Genomic DNA, 13,829 nt, shown 5'->3' on the forward strand with positions numbered 1-13,829 from the left:
AAACTAATTTCCCAAAGTTGAGTCTGTTTTGTCTGTGATGGTAACTGGTGAGTGATCTCTCTCTGTCCTTATCTCGACCCACTAGCCTTTCCTTATATCTTTTCTTCTTCCCCTACCCAGCTGAGGAGTGGAGTAATAGTGCAGTGTTGGTGGGCACCTGGCATCCAGCAGGGTCAACTCACCACAGTAACAGAAGAAAAATGCTTATTTTCTTTCTTTTCTCTTTTTGTGTTGTTGCGGGTTTTTTGTTTGTTTTTTTCCCACTTATTTGTTTGTTTTATGCAATTGGTTTGTTTTTTTGTTGTTTTATTGTTTGTTGTGGAGGCTTGTGTTTGTTTGTTTCTATTTTATGCGTTTTGTGTCAACTCTAGGATAGGGTTACTCTGTGTCCCCTTTATAAAAGAAAACATTAGGGAAACAGGAACTAGTGATCAGTGAAAGGTATGACATAAAACCTTGAATATACTTAAAGCTCCTGTAAAAAACTATCTGAAAAATATTAAATATGAGTTTGAGGTTTTTTGATGAAATTAAATTTTAAGGATCAGACAGAGCATAAAATATTGCACAGGACAGGAGTATATCCTGGCAAGGGTTAGTGAAACAGTGGGGAATGCTAGTGCTTAGTTCCTATCGTGAAAGACTTTAGTCATGTATTTTTAAGAGTTTTGTCAGTATTAAAACATGTAAGCCTGATTTTTAGAGAGTTAGCAGGGAACATACTGAGAAGAGTTTGTTCATGGCTGTGGAATTCAGTTTCACTGCTTACAGATTTCAGTTGTGCTGTTCGTTTCATATTGGCTTCCACCTCATGTTCTGTGAATTCTCCAGAAATGTTGCTGGTTAAATAATGGAAATACTTGTGTTGCAATCTTTTGGCTCCTTGTATGGGGAAGTCAAGCTTTACTGTGAAAAGTAAATGCTGATAGCTTTGTAGTATACTTTTTGCATTGAAGGAAAGGCAGGCTGACCTGGCCCTGTCTTACTGATATTGTCAGTGTGGGTGAGCTTGCATAGGCTATGGATTTTTTTTCTTTTTAAATCTCTATCTAAAAATTACTTAACGGACGTAGCATGCAAAGAACTTTGCAGAGGTAACAAAAAACTAATTGTCTTCCTTTCTTCTCTCTGTAGTTTGTTGCTCAGCCCAACTGCCAGCAGCTGCTCGCATCCCGCTGGTACGACGAGTTCCCCGGATGGCGGAGGCGACACTGGGTTGTGAAGATGTTGACATGTGTTGTGATAGGACTCCTTTTTCCAGTCTTCTCTGTGTGCTACCTGATAGCTCCTAAAAGCCCATTAGGGCTGTTCATCAGAAAGCCATTTATCAAATTTATCTGCCATACTGCATCCTACTTGACTTTTCTGTTCCTGCTGTTGCTTGCCTCTCAGCACATCGACAGGTCAGACCTGAGCATGCAGGGACCGCCACCAACCATCGTCGAGTGGATGATATTACCGTGGGTCCTGGGTAAATGTATTACTAAAGAAAATACAGTGAAAAGTGTTTTGACCCCTGCAGTTTTGCCATGCATTCCTGAGGCAGAGTACAGTAGAGTTCTGTCATGAGTTATTGACCTACCAAAGCAGGAAAATGGTCCGTCTCCTCCAATACCTAGCAAGAGTAGTTGACAACATAGACAAACACCAGAGTTTAAAAATTCAAAGTTTCACCATCTGATGTATTACAGTGAGGGGGAAAAAAAGTATATCAGGGGTTCCTTCCTGTGATTAAGCAGAGCCTGAAACATACATATTGTTATTCTTTTTAATATCTATTTTCTTCAAGCCAGAAATTTTTCTGATTCTTGTAAGTGTCCATTTTTTTAATTTGTTAGTCTACTTTAAAAAAAGGATCCCTTTGCCACAATAATTATTTTTCATGTATTGGAATGAGGCATAATGTAATTTCTGAAGTGTTATTATTAACCTTAGTTACCTACAGTATGCTTCCTTCTAATATGACAGACACATGTATTGAAAATATGATGACCAGCATTTTCAAGTGAGTATTTTCATTAAAATATGCATGCAGAGTAATTTTTCTGTGCAAGAACAGTGATGAGAACTTGTCATGCAACTTAAAAGCAAATGTTCTACATCAGAAGGAATAAAAAAATTCCCTAGCACTTTTAAAAAGGAAGAAAATATTACCACTCTATCCTGATAGTTTAAAAATAAAAATTTCAGTCTGGGATTATTGGAAGCCTACTTTGTGTGGGCCATGTCATCCTTAAATGTCTTCCTGTGTGATTTTTCCTTCCTGTCTTCCTGTGATCTTAGAAGTATCCTAGGTCCTCCCTACCTTTGCCTGTCTACCTCTCAGTGTGCAGTGGTCTCTTCCCTGTTTCTTATTTTAGGAATCAACATAACTTGGACCAGATGAGGCCAAACACACTGAAATTAATTTATAGGAGGGATTTAGTAGTCTTAACTGCAAAAATTTAAGTTTCATATATTCATTAAAATCATCATCGCATAGACAGGTTCATGCACAAACTTTTCTGAAATTTTGGAGGGATTTTGATACTGTTACCTCTCCCAGAGCTTCCCATTAAGATAGTGTCTCTTCTCTTTTTCCCAAACACCTGGGTTCTTTTAGAATAATGAAACTAACAAGGCTTTTGGTATCATTGATCCTATATAATTTACAATGCAGTGTTGAATACATAATACACTGATTGGCAGTGCCTGATGTTCCAGACAGCAATAATTTAGTGGCTTTTTCTCTACCTTGGTAGAGCACTGTGGGAAGCAGGAGGTCTACATCTCTCTTTCATGTAGGAGAACAAATATGCATGACTGGAAACCCCGTGTACACTTACTTGTAGAGAGCCTGTCAGAAGGACCTGCCTTCCACACGTGAACTGCTTTCTGAGATTTCCCCCATGGTAGCACAGCTGTTCTCACCACCAGCCCTCACTGTAAACTGTGTTGTCCTTTGCTGGGTGACATGCCAAAGTGAATGGTTTCATTAATCTGTCTTTTAACAGAGACCAGAGAAAAAGGCACAATTTGAGAAGGTAAAGGCAGTTCTAAAATTTTGGCGATTAGCTCCTCTCCAGAAAACATGCAGTGGGAAAAGGAAGAATCTCCATCGCCCTCAACCTCTAACAGCATTGTTTACTTAGGAAGAGGTTTGAGTAACCCACATCCCAAAGCACTTGGTTGAAGAAGCCATTAACCCTGAGAATTACGACTGTCAAGATGCATATCATTTCTAAAAGGAGCTTTAATATTTGCAGTATAGACACATATGGCCAGATTACACTAGTACTGCCTGTTTTGAACAAACCCGTCATCTGCAAGCAGTACAGGTCAAGTCCCGGGAAACTCTTGCGCAAACAAAACCTCACAAGCATGGGTAAAGATCAGTAGTCAGATACCATGTGGTTAAATAGTTTGTGGTTAATCTGGACTGTGGTGTTCAGAGAAACTGCACCTTCCAAAATCTCTTGCATCTAAACTGATGTGTTTTACACAGTGATCTCTAGTGTTTCCTAACTAGTGGTTTCCTGTTGTTCCAGTTTCACATTTTCTATGTTCAGCTGTCAGAATTTGTTTGCTGTAGTGCCTTAGCCCACCTAAATAATAAGGCCTCAGATTCACCCATTGTAATCTCAGGCAATTCATTAGGCACCTAAATTCCCCCTGTCTTTGAAGGAGACAGACACACATCTCCACAGGACATTTCAGTTTACAGCATGTGGTGAATGTGTCTATTTTAGCTTTTTTTGTTTGTATGGGTCTTTTTCTTTTTTTTTGGTTGTTGGGGATTTTATTTCAGTTGGTTGGTTTTGGGGGTTGTTGTTGTTTTTAAAGGAGTGATTCTCAGCCAAAACCTGCTCTTTTCCTGTTCACATAATATAGGCTGTAATCTAATTATTTTTTAATAAGCTTAATACTTTCCTTAAGTCCTTATCAATAAGCTAAGGTTAGTTTACAGGCTATTTTCAAACCATACAGTTAAGCAGTATCCTTAAAAAGAGTCTCCCAGTTACACAAGGGAGACTAAATATGACATACATAGAGATATTTTGCCATTTTCTGGATGTAGACAAAAAATTTTGTCATTTGAGTCAAAACTTATGTGGCTCTAGGGTGATAGTTTTTGAAACTGGAAACATGACCAAGTAAATACTTTCCACAAAGCAAAGGTTATCCTGGAGCAGCAACTGCATGTCAAAACTATTAACATTTTGAACAATAGAATTCTTTGCTTTTCTCTGAATTCAAATAGCTCTGCATGTAGTTTGCATTTTAATAGTTATCTCTCTTAAAATGAAGAGAGGAAGAGGAGCTCTATGTTTCAGCCTTCTTGTCAACATGAATTTCAGCATACAAATATTTCATAGAATTTAAGAAGTTTCAACGCTGTCCATAACAATCTGAGCTCTCCAGAGATCAAATAGTATTACTATGTAATAGAAGGCTGACTGTGCATAATTAGCACATGTTAAAAGTGTTGCTAAAGTAGTAGGCTCGCAAGAAATGTCTGTATTTGTTGCATTTCCATGGAGACTATCGACTTTTTAAGAAGTCTCTTAAGGAAACTTCTGCATTAATTTTGTCTTTTACATGATTAGATGATTACGCAAGTGGTGCTCCAGTGTGTGGTGATTATCCGTGCAACAATAAGTCAGTATAACAAGACTGTTATAACTTTAAGAAGTAGTTGAGGAAAAATCTCTCAGTAAGAAGAGTCAAAATCTCCCATCCTTGCATCTAAACAAAGCCTTGGCTCATAAGGAAAATTAATTCTGTTCTTCTTATTAGCTGTTGGTTGAGATCTCCCAAGCATGAAAGATGCTTCACACTACAGAAACATAGGCCTATGTGCTATGCTTGAGAATCCATCACCACTGAAAAAAAGGACAGGAAAATCAAGAATACCATATTGGGAGAAAGCAAGGAAGAACAATATTTTCCATCACCAAATTCCCCATCCAATTGCTGAGTAGCCTCTGACCATGATAGCAGTGATGCAGAGGGGAAATGAAATGAGACCCAGCTTCACCCTCTGTATGCCTTAACTGCAGCTCACATAAGGATCATATTGATTCCTGTAGACTTTTCATACCTTGTTCTTCTGCCCTAAACCATGGCCTCAAACCTAGCAGTACTAAACATCCTTGCAGTGAGCATTTGGTTCACCAGAGAATGATACAAAATTCAGAGGAGAAAACCATCAACCTGACAAACTTAGCGTTCAGTAGTTGTCTTTAAAAAGTTCCCTTCCAGCTGATCAGGGTGGCTGCAGCAAAGAGAACATTTTCTAGGCAAATTTGTTTGGTGAGTTTTTTGCTCTTTTATGGGCATACTTAAATGTTCATTGTATTTACATTGTTCAGAAGACTGCATGGAGCAGGAATGCAGCCTTACTGGGTCTCTTGAACAATGCATTCCCCATCCTTTCTGTCAGAATGGTTTATGCTATTGGAGTATGTGACTCTATAGAGAATGTGGATGTTTGGGAACTGTGCAAACTGCAGACATTTGTGGTTAGCAAACTGCTGGTGGGATATATGAGTGTACATTCTTGTTAGTACTTAGCACAATGTACATGCAGACCTATGGCACAGCAAGACACTTCAGAATAATTGATCATAAGGGTGCCAAGTACCTTCTGCATCATCTTCTAAATTTGGTCAAGAAAGTGTTGTGTAAAAAATTAAATAGTTAGTATTAATTGACACGTGCCAGGGAACAGATGTAGAGGATAATATGTATAGATTTATTTTATTCTTTGGCCGTTGGTGATGTTGGCTGATATGTGGCTTTTTGTACTTTATGATTTGATCTAGAATGGTCTTGCCATTTCCAAAATGGAGGGAAAAGGAAAAATGATTTGTTTTGATGATGAAAAAAAAGCCAGAACACTTTTTCTTTGGGAAGCACTTTCAGTGGTGCCATGATCTCCAGTTAAATATGGGTAGCCATGTGCATTTTTTGGTATTCTAGTGAAAATCAGTGCTAAATTTAAAAAATATTTATAAATATATGAGTATAACTTTCCTGGAAAGAGAGATCGGACATAAATGGTGCCTCTGGCCTCTTTGATGCCTCTTTGCCTGTCCGGATGCAGGACCCAGACACTGTGCATGGTTATTCCCCTCACAGACAGCCATTTCTGCAGGGAAAAGCATAAGGCTTGTGTTTGATTTTGTGCATGTTCTCTTGAAATAGCTGTACTCTGTTAACAAAATATCCCACAGAGATTGGGAGCCCCTGAATTATGCGAGGATGCCTCTCCACTCCTCTGTTACATTCATATACCTTCAGCAGAGATCAGTTCATCAGTCCAGGTGTAAAGCAGAAGAGATATTTCAAGCCTCATCAATTCTCACTGAATTCCCTGGAATGACTTTCTTTGTCTTCAGAGAGCTTTAGATCATTAGCAGCTTGTCTTACTCCTTGTAACTGTGAAAAACTCTATACCACATAGTAGGGCAAAGTTAATTTTGTCAGTTAAATGATTTCACAGCCCAGCAAAAATATGTTCTCCAAGAAACATACTGAAAGGTTGTTGTTGATCTTGGCATGCAGAGACTGACCTTGAGGAACCCCTTGCTTCCCATCACTTAATGGTAAGGAACAAAAATAGCACAGAGCAACCAACCTTTTGTGGGAAAGGTAAGGCCAAAATTAGCTAGGGATCCACAAATCTTTTGGAAAGCAAAAATAGTTCAGGATACTGGCTTTCATATCTTTCTCTGGCAAATTTTGATGTTATTATTCACAGACTTTAACCATAATTATAATTATAAACAACAAAAGGCAGTGTTGCAGAGATGGCATAAATTTTTGTGAAATGCCACAGTTTCTGGAAAATTGTTTTTTTTTTTTTCATTTTCTCAGGTTTCAGTACAAGATAGGAATTTAGACAGGGTGTATCTAAATATTTTTGTCTTAGAACTTAAACCACCTTTAAATGGATTTCATTGGGAAGTTATTTGTCATTTGTATCTTTTTCCTGAAACTGAAATGTGTTCCTTAAGAGTAAAACTGCAGGTCTGGGTAGCTATAATGGATCAACAGGATAAATCCAAAATATTTTCCCTCTGAAAGTTATCTACCAGCACAAAAAGATATTGTGTCTAACCCAAGGCTTTATCCAAAGAGACAGAGAACTTTTGTGAAAGTGTTGAGCTGCTGCCCATGCTCAAAGTTGCAAGGTTTGCCAACAGATCCTTAATTTATGAGAAGAAAAGCAGGTCCATATTTTTGAAAAGACATTTCAGTGTCTATTATCCAAACATTTCAAGACTGGAAATACATCTTCAAACCCAAAATCTCTAGATAAATATCTGAAATAAAAGCTAGTCTTATCAGTGTATATGTATTGACGTATCTACACTTTAATCATATGTAGTATGTGATACCTACTACTCAATTCCTAAGAACTTTTTTAAAGTGTTATAATTAAAATTAAAGATGTTATTTTTCTAAGAGCATTCTTATTTAAGTGCCCTTTGTTCTTCAGTAAGAAGGATTTTAATTTCTATACATTTTGTTACTTTGAATAAAATTTACTTTTACAATATGTAGTGCTTTTTTTAGAAGAAAGAACTTTTTTCATTAATGTTTCAAAATGTTTACTGCAAAAAAAAATACTTAGCAAATACTTAGCACACAGATTTCATTTTTTTTCTGGTATATTTTAGTTCCTTTCTTTAGGCAAACTGAACTTCAGTCAAATGGTTGCATTGATCAGTTTGCATGTATCACAGTGCTTTACAAAACCTCTCCATGGTGTCTGTCATTCCCAAGGCCTCATGTGGTCTATGGGATTCCTGCCCTGAATTTATGTCTATTTCCTCCCATTAAAACCATGGGGCATTTAATGAAATTTGTTTCTGTCATCTCAGTCTGTTTCAAAATATTCATGCTGTTATTTCTCTTTTACTGCTACAATATCTAGTTATAAACAATGCAGCAAGTGTTTGAAAGTCTCACCCTCAACTTTTCAATTTAAGTCCTTGATTAATGAGGTGGAAGAGTTGCATAATGTGGATAATTTCCTCGCAAGTGGCAGTAAATGATAACAGCATGGAATGGATTAGTGAGGGTCTAAGAGGCAGGTGTGACATCTAGCTGGTGTGCTGAGATAGGAAAGACACAGTTGGAGCAAAGAGACAGATTATATCAAAAAGTATCCAGCTAAAATAGTGAAATCTACTCTGAGTGGGATTATTTCAGCTAAATAGAGGCACCTGGAAGTTAGACATCTCTTTTAATTCAGCCTGATCCTCATAGCTCCCTTTTCAGTCAGTGGGAAGATTGACCCACCTGCAGATGACAGGATTCTTGCCTTGGAGATGCTTGTTTCCTCCCAGAGAGGTAAAGGGGGCTTTGGGCAATGAATTGTCCCCAGCCTGACTGCCTAAAAGACTATTACTTTTAGATCTATCCCTTGTATTTGGCTGGTTTCTCCTTCTTTTACCCCAATACCTGTGTGCAAGCTGGTTATGTCCCCTCTGTTTTGTTGAGACATCACCTTTCTTGTTGCTGAATACATAGCTCTGACATGAGCTCTAACAGCATGTGATAACGTTGCTGCTTTGACACATTAATAAGCAGGCAGTGCCTGGACTCTAGATGTCTTTCCTACCTGTAACAGTGCCTCTATTAGACAGTCTTGCCACTGCATGTCTTCTCTTATGTCAGGTCATGTTTTGGAATTGCCCTAAAGTCTCCTTGCAGAATAAAGTCAGGTACGATCCAGCTATCCATAAATCTTCTAAATAGAAAATGAAAGTGTGCAAGGTCAGAGATAATGCTGCTCTGATCTCTGGATTTATTTTTCTTTTTTTTTTAAAATACATAGATTTCCCTAGTTTTTTCCTGATTTTCCCAATTAATATAACAGAACAAAACTGGTGTATTGTGTCACTGGGTGAAGATAAGAGTTGACTGACTTCTTCCCCCCAGACCCTTCCTTCTTGCAAAAAGATACAGTTATGATCTACAAGATTTCAAGACTTCTGGCTATGTGACCATAAATCAAACCTAAGCAGCACAAGTGGAAATCCCTGAGGTTTGTTGCTCAGAATAGCTTCATCATGTAAGCTCACTGGGCCTTAGGGAAGTCATCAGCTTTGCATAAAGGCACTGAGATTTCAGAGTATAGTTTTCTAGGATAGCCCTTCAGGTACACGTGGGAGGCTTTACAGAACTCCAGAGATCCCAGTTCTCCCAGCATTCAGTTCTCCAGTTAAGCACCCCTAAGGATACCTAGCCACAGAGACCTGATAGCTGCAAAGGCTGATCACAGCTTTCATGGTGAGATTGCCCTGGAGCTGTGAATTTGGGCAGTCAATCTTAGGACTTTGTACCAAGATTTTCATTCAAAAATTCATGTCTAGGAAGCTCTGCTGTGCATACATGGACTGTGTGTCTGTCACAAACATAGCATCCATCCATCAGCCTAGCTTCAAATTCTCTGGGGTCACATAAGATCTCAGTAAGTGCATTTATATATGGAGTGTGCACTTAGATGCTTTGGCTGACAAGAAGATTAAGCTATCACCATTAAGCTATCACCATTAAGCTATCTCCATTACAGCCAAAAATGTGGGATTTTTGGTTTTCCATTGATGTTTGTTTGGAAAGAACAAGCCCTGCGTCAGGATGAACATAAAAGTTGTCTTGAACTAAGAAAAAATTAGAACCACCACCTTTATGATGTCAAAGTATACTCAGAATTTTCAGCTGACAAATGACTTCAAAATTGCTGATAGCTTGGATTAGTTGTGTTTCTAATTCAAAATTATCAAATTTAAAACAGCCATGTACTTTCTTCCATTATTCTATAATAGGTCTGTATTTCTCTGTTAATATGGCTTTACAATTACATTTCATTTTCTGAGGCCCAGGAAGTGCTTGGGAAAACAGTTTTCACTCACAAAACAGATCAAATGCAGCAGTGTTAGTCAGCATTTCTTTTTCAATCTCTACATAATCCTATTATATTTCAGGCAGTGCTGTCAAAGCATATGATGCTGAGCAACAATCTTACACAGAACAGCCCTGTTGCAGTCTGTGTAAGTTCATGTCTTTGGTTGTGAACCATGGAATATCTTGGCAAAAGACTTTAATGAACCTAGAGCCTCTTGTTTAAGCATTCATCCTATTATTCATCCCAATCTATTTATGCTCTGTTTTTAAAGACTATTTTAAAGAGAATTCTTAACTCTATTGAGTTACGAAAAAACCATTTAATTCTATGTGTATGTTGATTTCTACAAAACCTTTTTATTTGGAGATCTTCTATCAATCCAGCTGTCTGCTTTCTATGCCATAGCAGTCTTCCCAGTGTCAAGATCCTGCAATTATATCTGTATTTCTTAAATGAAAAAGAGCAAGGCACTGTTCTCTAACACTGAGACTTAGGGGCTGTATCTATATTAGACAGCCTTCAGCTCCAGATCTTCTCTGAGCCTTGAGCCAGGTCGCCTCCTGAGCAGAGCAGTGATTTGTGTGTGCTATTCTGCAGGTGAGGCAGGGCTGATTTAGAGCAGTGTCTGAAATGTGAAGGATATATTGCAGCCCACAAACCAGCTGCTTTTATGACCTAACAATGCTTAACATGTTATACGTGAAAGGTAGTAGAAGCGCAAGCAGGGACATTTGTAAGTTCATGGCCTGCCTGGTGAAGGTCGGAGGGGACTGTGTAGAGAAGGAGGAGCTAGAGCTGCTGTCACCATGTTCATACTTACATACATGGGTCATGAGTGACCAGGTCTTTGAAGAGTAAGTGGTTAAGTCATTTCACAGGCTGAAACAGGCAGGCATATAGGAGCCTGCCTAGTAGCCCTGTGAAGTTGTGTTCCCTTTGTGATGGCACTTGGGCAGTTAACAGCAGCATTATACAGTGTAGCATTATACAGTGGATATTGACTCCTGCCATGCAATCATATTCATCTGTTTTCTCACTGTGATGCATCATGATTGCAGCTTGAAAATAAGTGTTACTTATAGCACTAAAATAACAGTGCTATATTTTGTGTATTAGTTTTATCTACTAAACTATAGCTAGAGTTGCAATCAACCTGTCTAGGCTGTTGTAGACAGTAAAATTAGTATATCCCATATTTCTGTCCACGTGTTCCCAGCATGGTCCTTTCGCAGAATGTGTTGCCCCAGATCTGCAGAATGCTGAAATGGTGATGTGGCATGGCTGAAAATGAATCCTATGAAGATAAAAGTTACTGATCAGTCAGATGATTGAGATACTCCTGAGGCTTTGTGGTTACTGTGATGATGAACAGAAACAAGAAGGGATCATGTGTCAGAGGTTTGAGGGCAGAAGTTGGTGAGGAAGGGAACTTTTCTTTTTGAAAGCAATCAGGAGACAGAAAGGTCAAGCCAAACCACTACCAAATTAAATTATAATAACTCAAAAACCTACTTGGCACAAACAAGAATAGATCAGGTATCACTTCTTAGGAATCATGTTTGCGAAAAAATCCGAAGTTTTCCATCCCGTCAGCTAGAACACCATTAAGACAGAACGTTAAGGTCCAAGGACAATTAAGCTCAGACTAAGGAGATATAGAACTCTATAGACTCCTGCACAAAATCTGCTCAAAATTATCTAAAAAAAACATATGATAAGCAAGTGTAGAAAAACCATGTTGAATTAACTGTATCTCAACATCAATGTGAGAGACTGGCCTTATTTGTCCCTTTAATAAACATGAAAGTAAGAAATTCCTATAAGAAAATAATTAACTGTGAAAAATTAAAAGCTGTAATGGTATTGTTCTTAAAAAAATCTCTGTAGATAATAATATGAAAAATGCATCTAAATGTTCCATGTTGTTTTATTACCATATGTACTGATTTCAGCCGGGGTAGAGTTAATTTCCTTCACAGTGGCTAGTATGGATCTGTGTTTTGGATTTGTATTGAGTGCAGGGTTGATAATGCGGAGATGCTTTTGTTACTACTGAGCAGTGCTTACACAGAGCCAAGGCCTTTTCTGCTTTTCGTACTGCCACGCTGACAAGGAGACTGGGGATGCATGGGAGGTTGGGAGGAGACACAGCCACGACACGTTACCCAAACTAACCAATGGACATATGACATCATGCTCAGTATGATGAGCTGCGGGGAAGAGAAAGGAACAGAAGGTTTGGAGTGGTGGTGTTTGTCTTCCAAAGTAACTGTTATGTGTAATGGGTCCCTGCTTTCCTGGTAATGGCTGAACACCTGCCTGCCCATGGAAAGCAGTGAATTAATTCCCTGTGTTGCTTTTCTTGTGTGTGTGGCTTTTGCTTTCCCTATTAAACTGTCTTCCTCTCAACCCATGAGTTACCTAGCTTTTACCCTCCTGTTTCTCTCCCTGACCTGACTGGTGGGGAGTGAGCGAGCGGCTGTATGGGCCTTGGTTGCTGGCTGGGCTTAAACCACAGCACCATATTATACAATAATGTGGAGTATCTTCTTCAGAGAGGTTTTAATGTTTATAGCATTAAAGAGTCTGCACACAGTTGTCTCTGAAGCTGTTAAACCAAATTCATGTCAAACAACTTGCAAGATTTCCCATTGGGATTGAATATTTCTGTTTCACTGTGTCTAGCACAATGTATGCTCTGCTCACCTGGAAAGCAGTTTCCATTCCTTCATGTCCCAAAGGAAGGTATCAATAAAAAACATCCTGCTGAAGACACTACTCTTTCATATGGAAAAGCAAGACTTTAGTTCAGGATTAAGAATAACAATAGAAATTCTCTTCCTTATTGTATGGATTTCAATCAAAATAAATTAATGTGTTGGATTGACTCCTGCAGTAATAAATTTTCTAATTTGAATTATTTTACATTGGTTGCCAAGAACTGAGTTGGCACTGGTGACAGGTTTTAAGACCCTTTTTTTACTTTCTAAGATACCGTGAGAAAAAAGAGTGAAGAAAACCAAAGAAATTGCCCTTGTACAAGCAGAAGTTTTTGGTTTTGTTTGGTTTTGGGGTTTTTTTTTGGTTGGTTGGTTGCTTAGAGTTTTTTGGTGTGTTGTTTATTTTTGGGGTTTTTTGGGGGGGAGGGTTATTTGTTTGGTTTTTAGAGCACTTATCTACCTACCCTTTATACTTGATGTAAGGAGAATCAATCTGTAGTGTCTAGATCTATAAATAAGTGTCTAGAATAGTCACAGCCCTTTTTATTTAATATTCATGCTTAATGAATTGTGTTCTATTTACAGGTTTTATCTGGGGTGAAATTAAACAGATGTGGGATGGTGGACTACAGGACTACATTCATGACTGGTGGAACCTCATGGATTTTGTAATGAACTCCTTGTACTTAGCAACAATCTCTTTGAAAATTGTTGCATTTTCAAAGGTAAACTTTTTTTTTTTTTTTAAATAAGCAAAATTTTTAAAATAAATGAAATGAGGCTTCTTCAGTCTTTTCTCTGTATTTGGAGTTGCCCAGGTTTAGCAATGCAAGAGATGCTCATTGAATCCTCTGCAGCAATGACAAGAAACTAAAAGAGTATAAAAGCAAAGAAAACATTGGGTTTTATGCTTTTTTCTTCTTGGCTCATGCAATCTTTTGTTATTTTGTCATGAACTGTCATACTGTTATTTTCTTGTAAAAGGAAAATTACTAATAATGTTTTATAATGTTTGCATACAATTATGTTTTGTGTTAATATTTCATTATTTTTCAGTAAGAAATTATTGCCCCTAAGACACATTTACACACCATGCAAAACTTTCAATCAGGACTACTAGCAACATATTTACTCAAAATTGGGGGGGAACTAAAGTGTAAGACTTTAATTTGTTTTGAAAATTTATCATAAATGCAACATGAAAAAGTAAA

At 37.9% G+C, this 13,829-nt stretch overlaps 1 protein-coding gene across 1 annotated transcript in view; it reads left to right on the top strand.

Annotated features, from left to right (window-relative positions):
- Positions 1–13,829, top strand: part of TRPC4 (transient receptor potential cation channel subfamily C member 4) — an 85,067-nt gene that overhangs the window by 46,420 nt on the left and 24,818 nt on the right. Inside the window, exons 4-5 of the mRNA XM_029960989.1 lie at positions 1,135–1,471; positions 13,204–13,343. Of these exons, the coding sequence (XP_029816849.1) occupies positions 1,135–1,471; positions 13,204–13,343 (477 nt within the window). The remainder of the gene's footprint in view (positions 1–1,134; positions 1,472–13,203; positions 13,344–13,829) is intronic.

Source organism: Manacus vitellinus, unplaced genomic scaffold (genome assembly GCF_001715985.3).
Source record: "Manacus vitellinus isolate BGI_N305 unplaced genomic scaffold, ASM171598v3 scaffold_2_pilon, whole genome shotgun sequence".
Taxonomy (NCBI): Eukaryota; Metazoa; Chordata; class Aves; order Passeriformes; family Pipridae; genus Manacus; species Manacus vitellinus.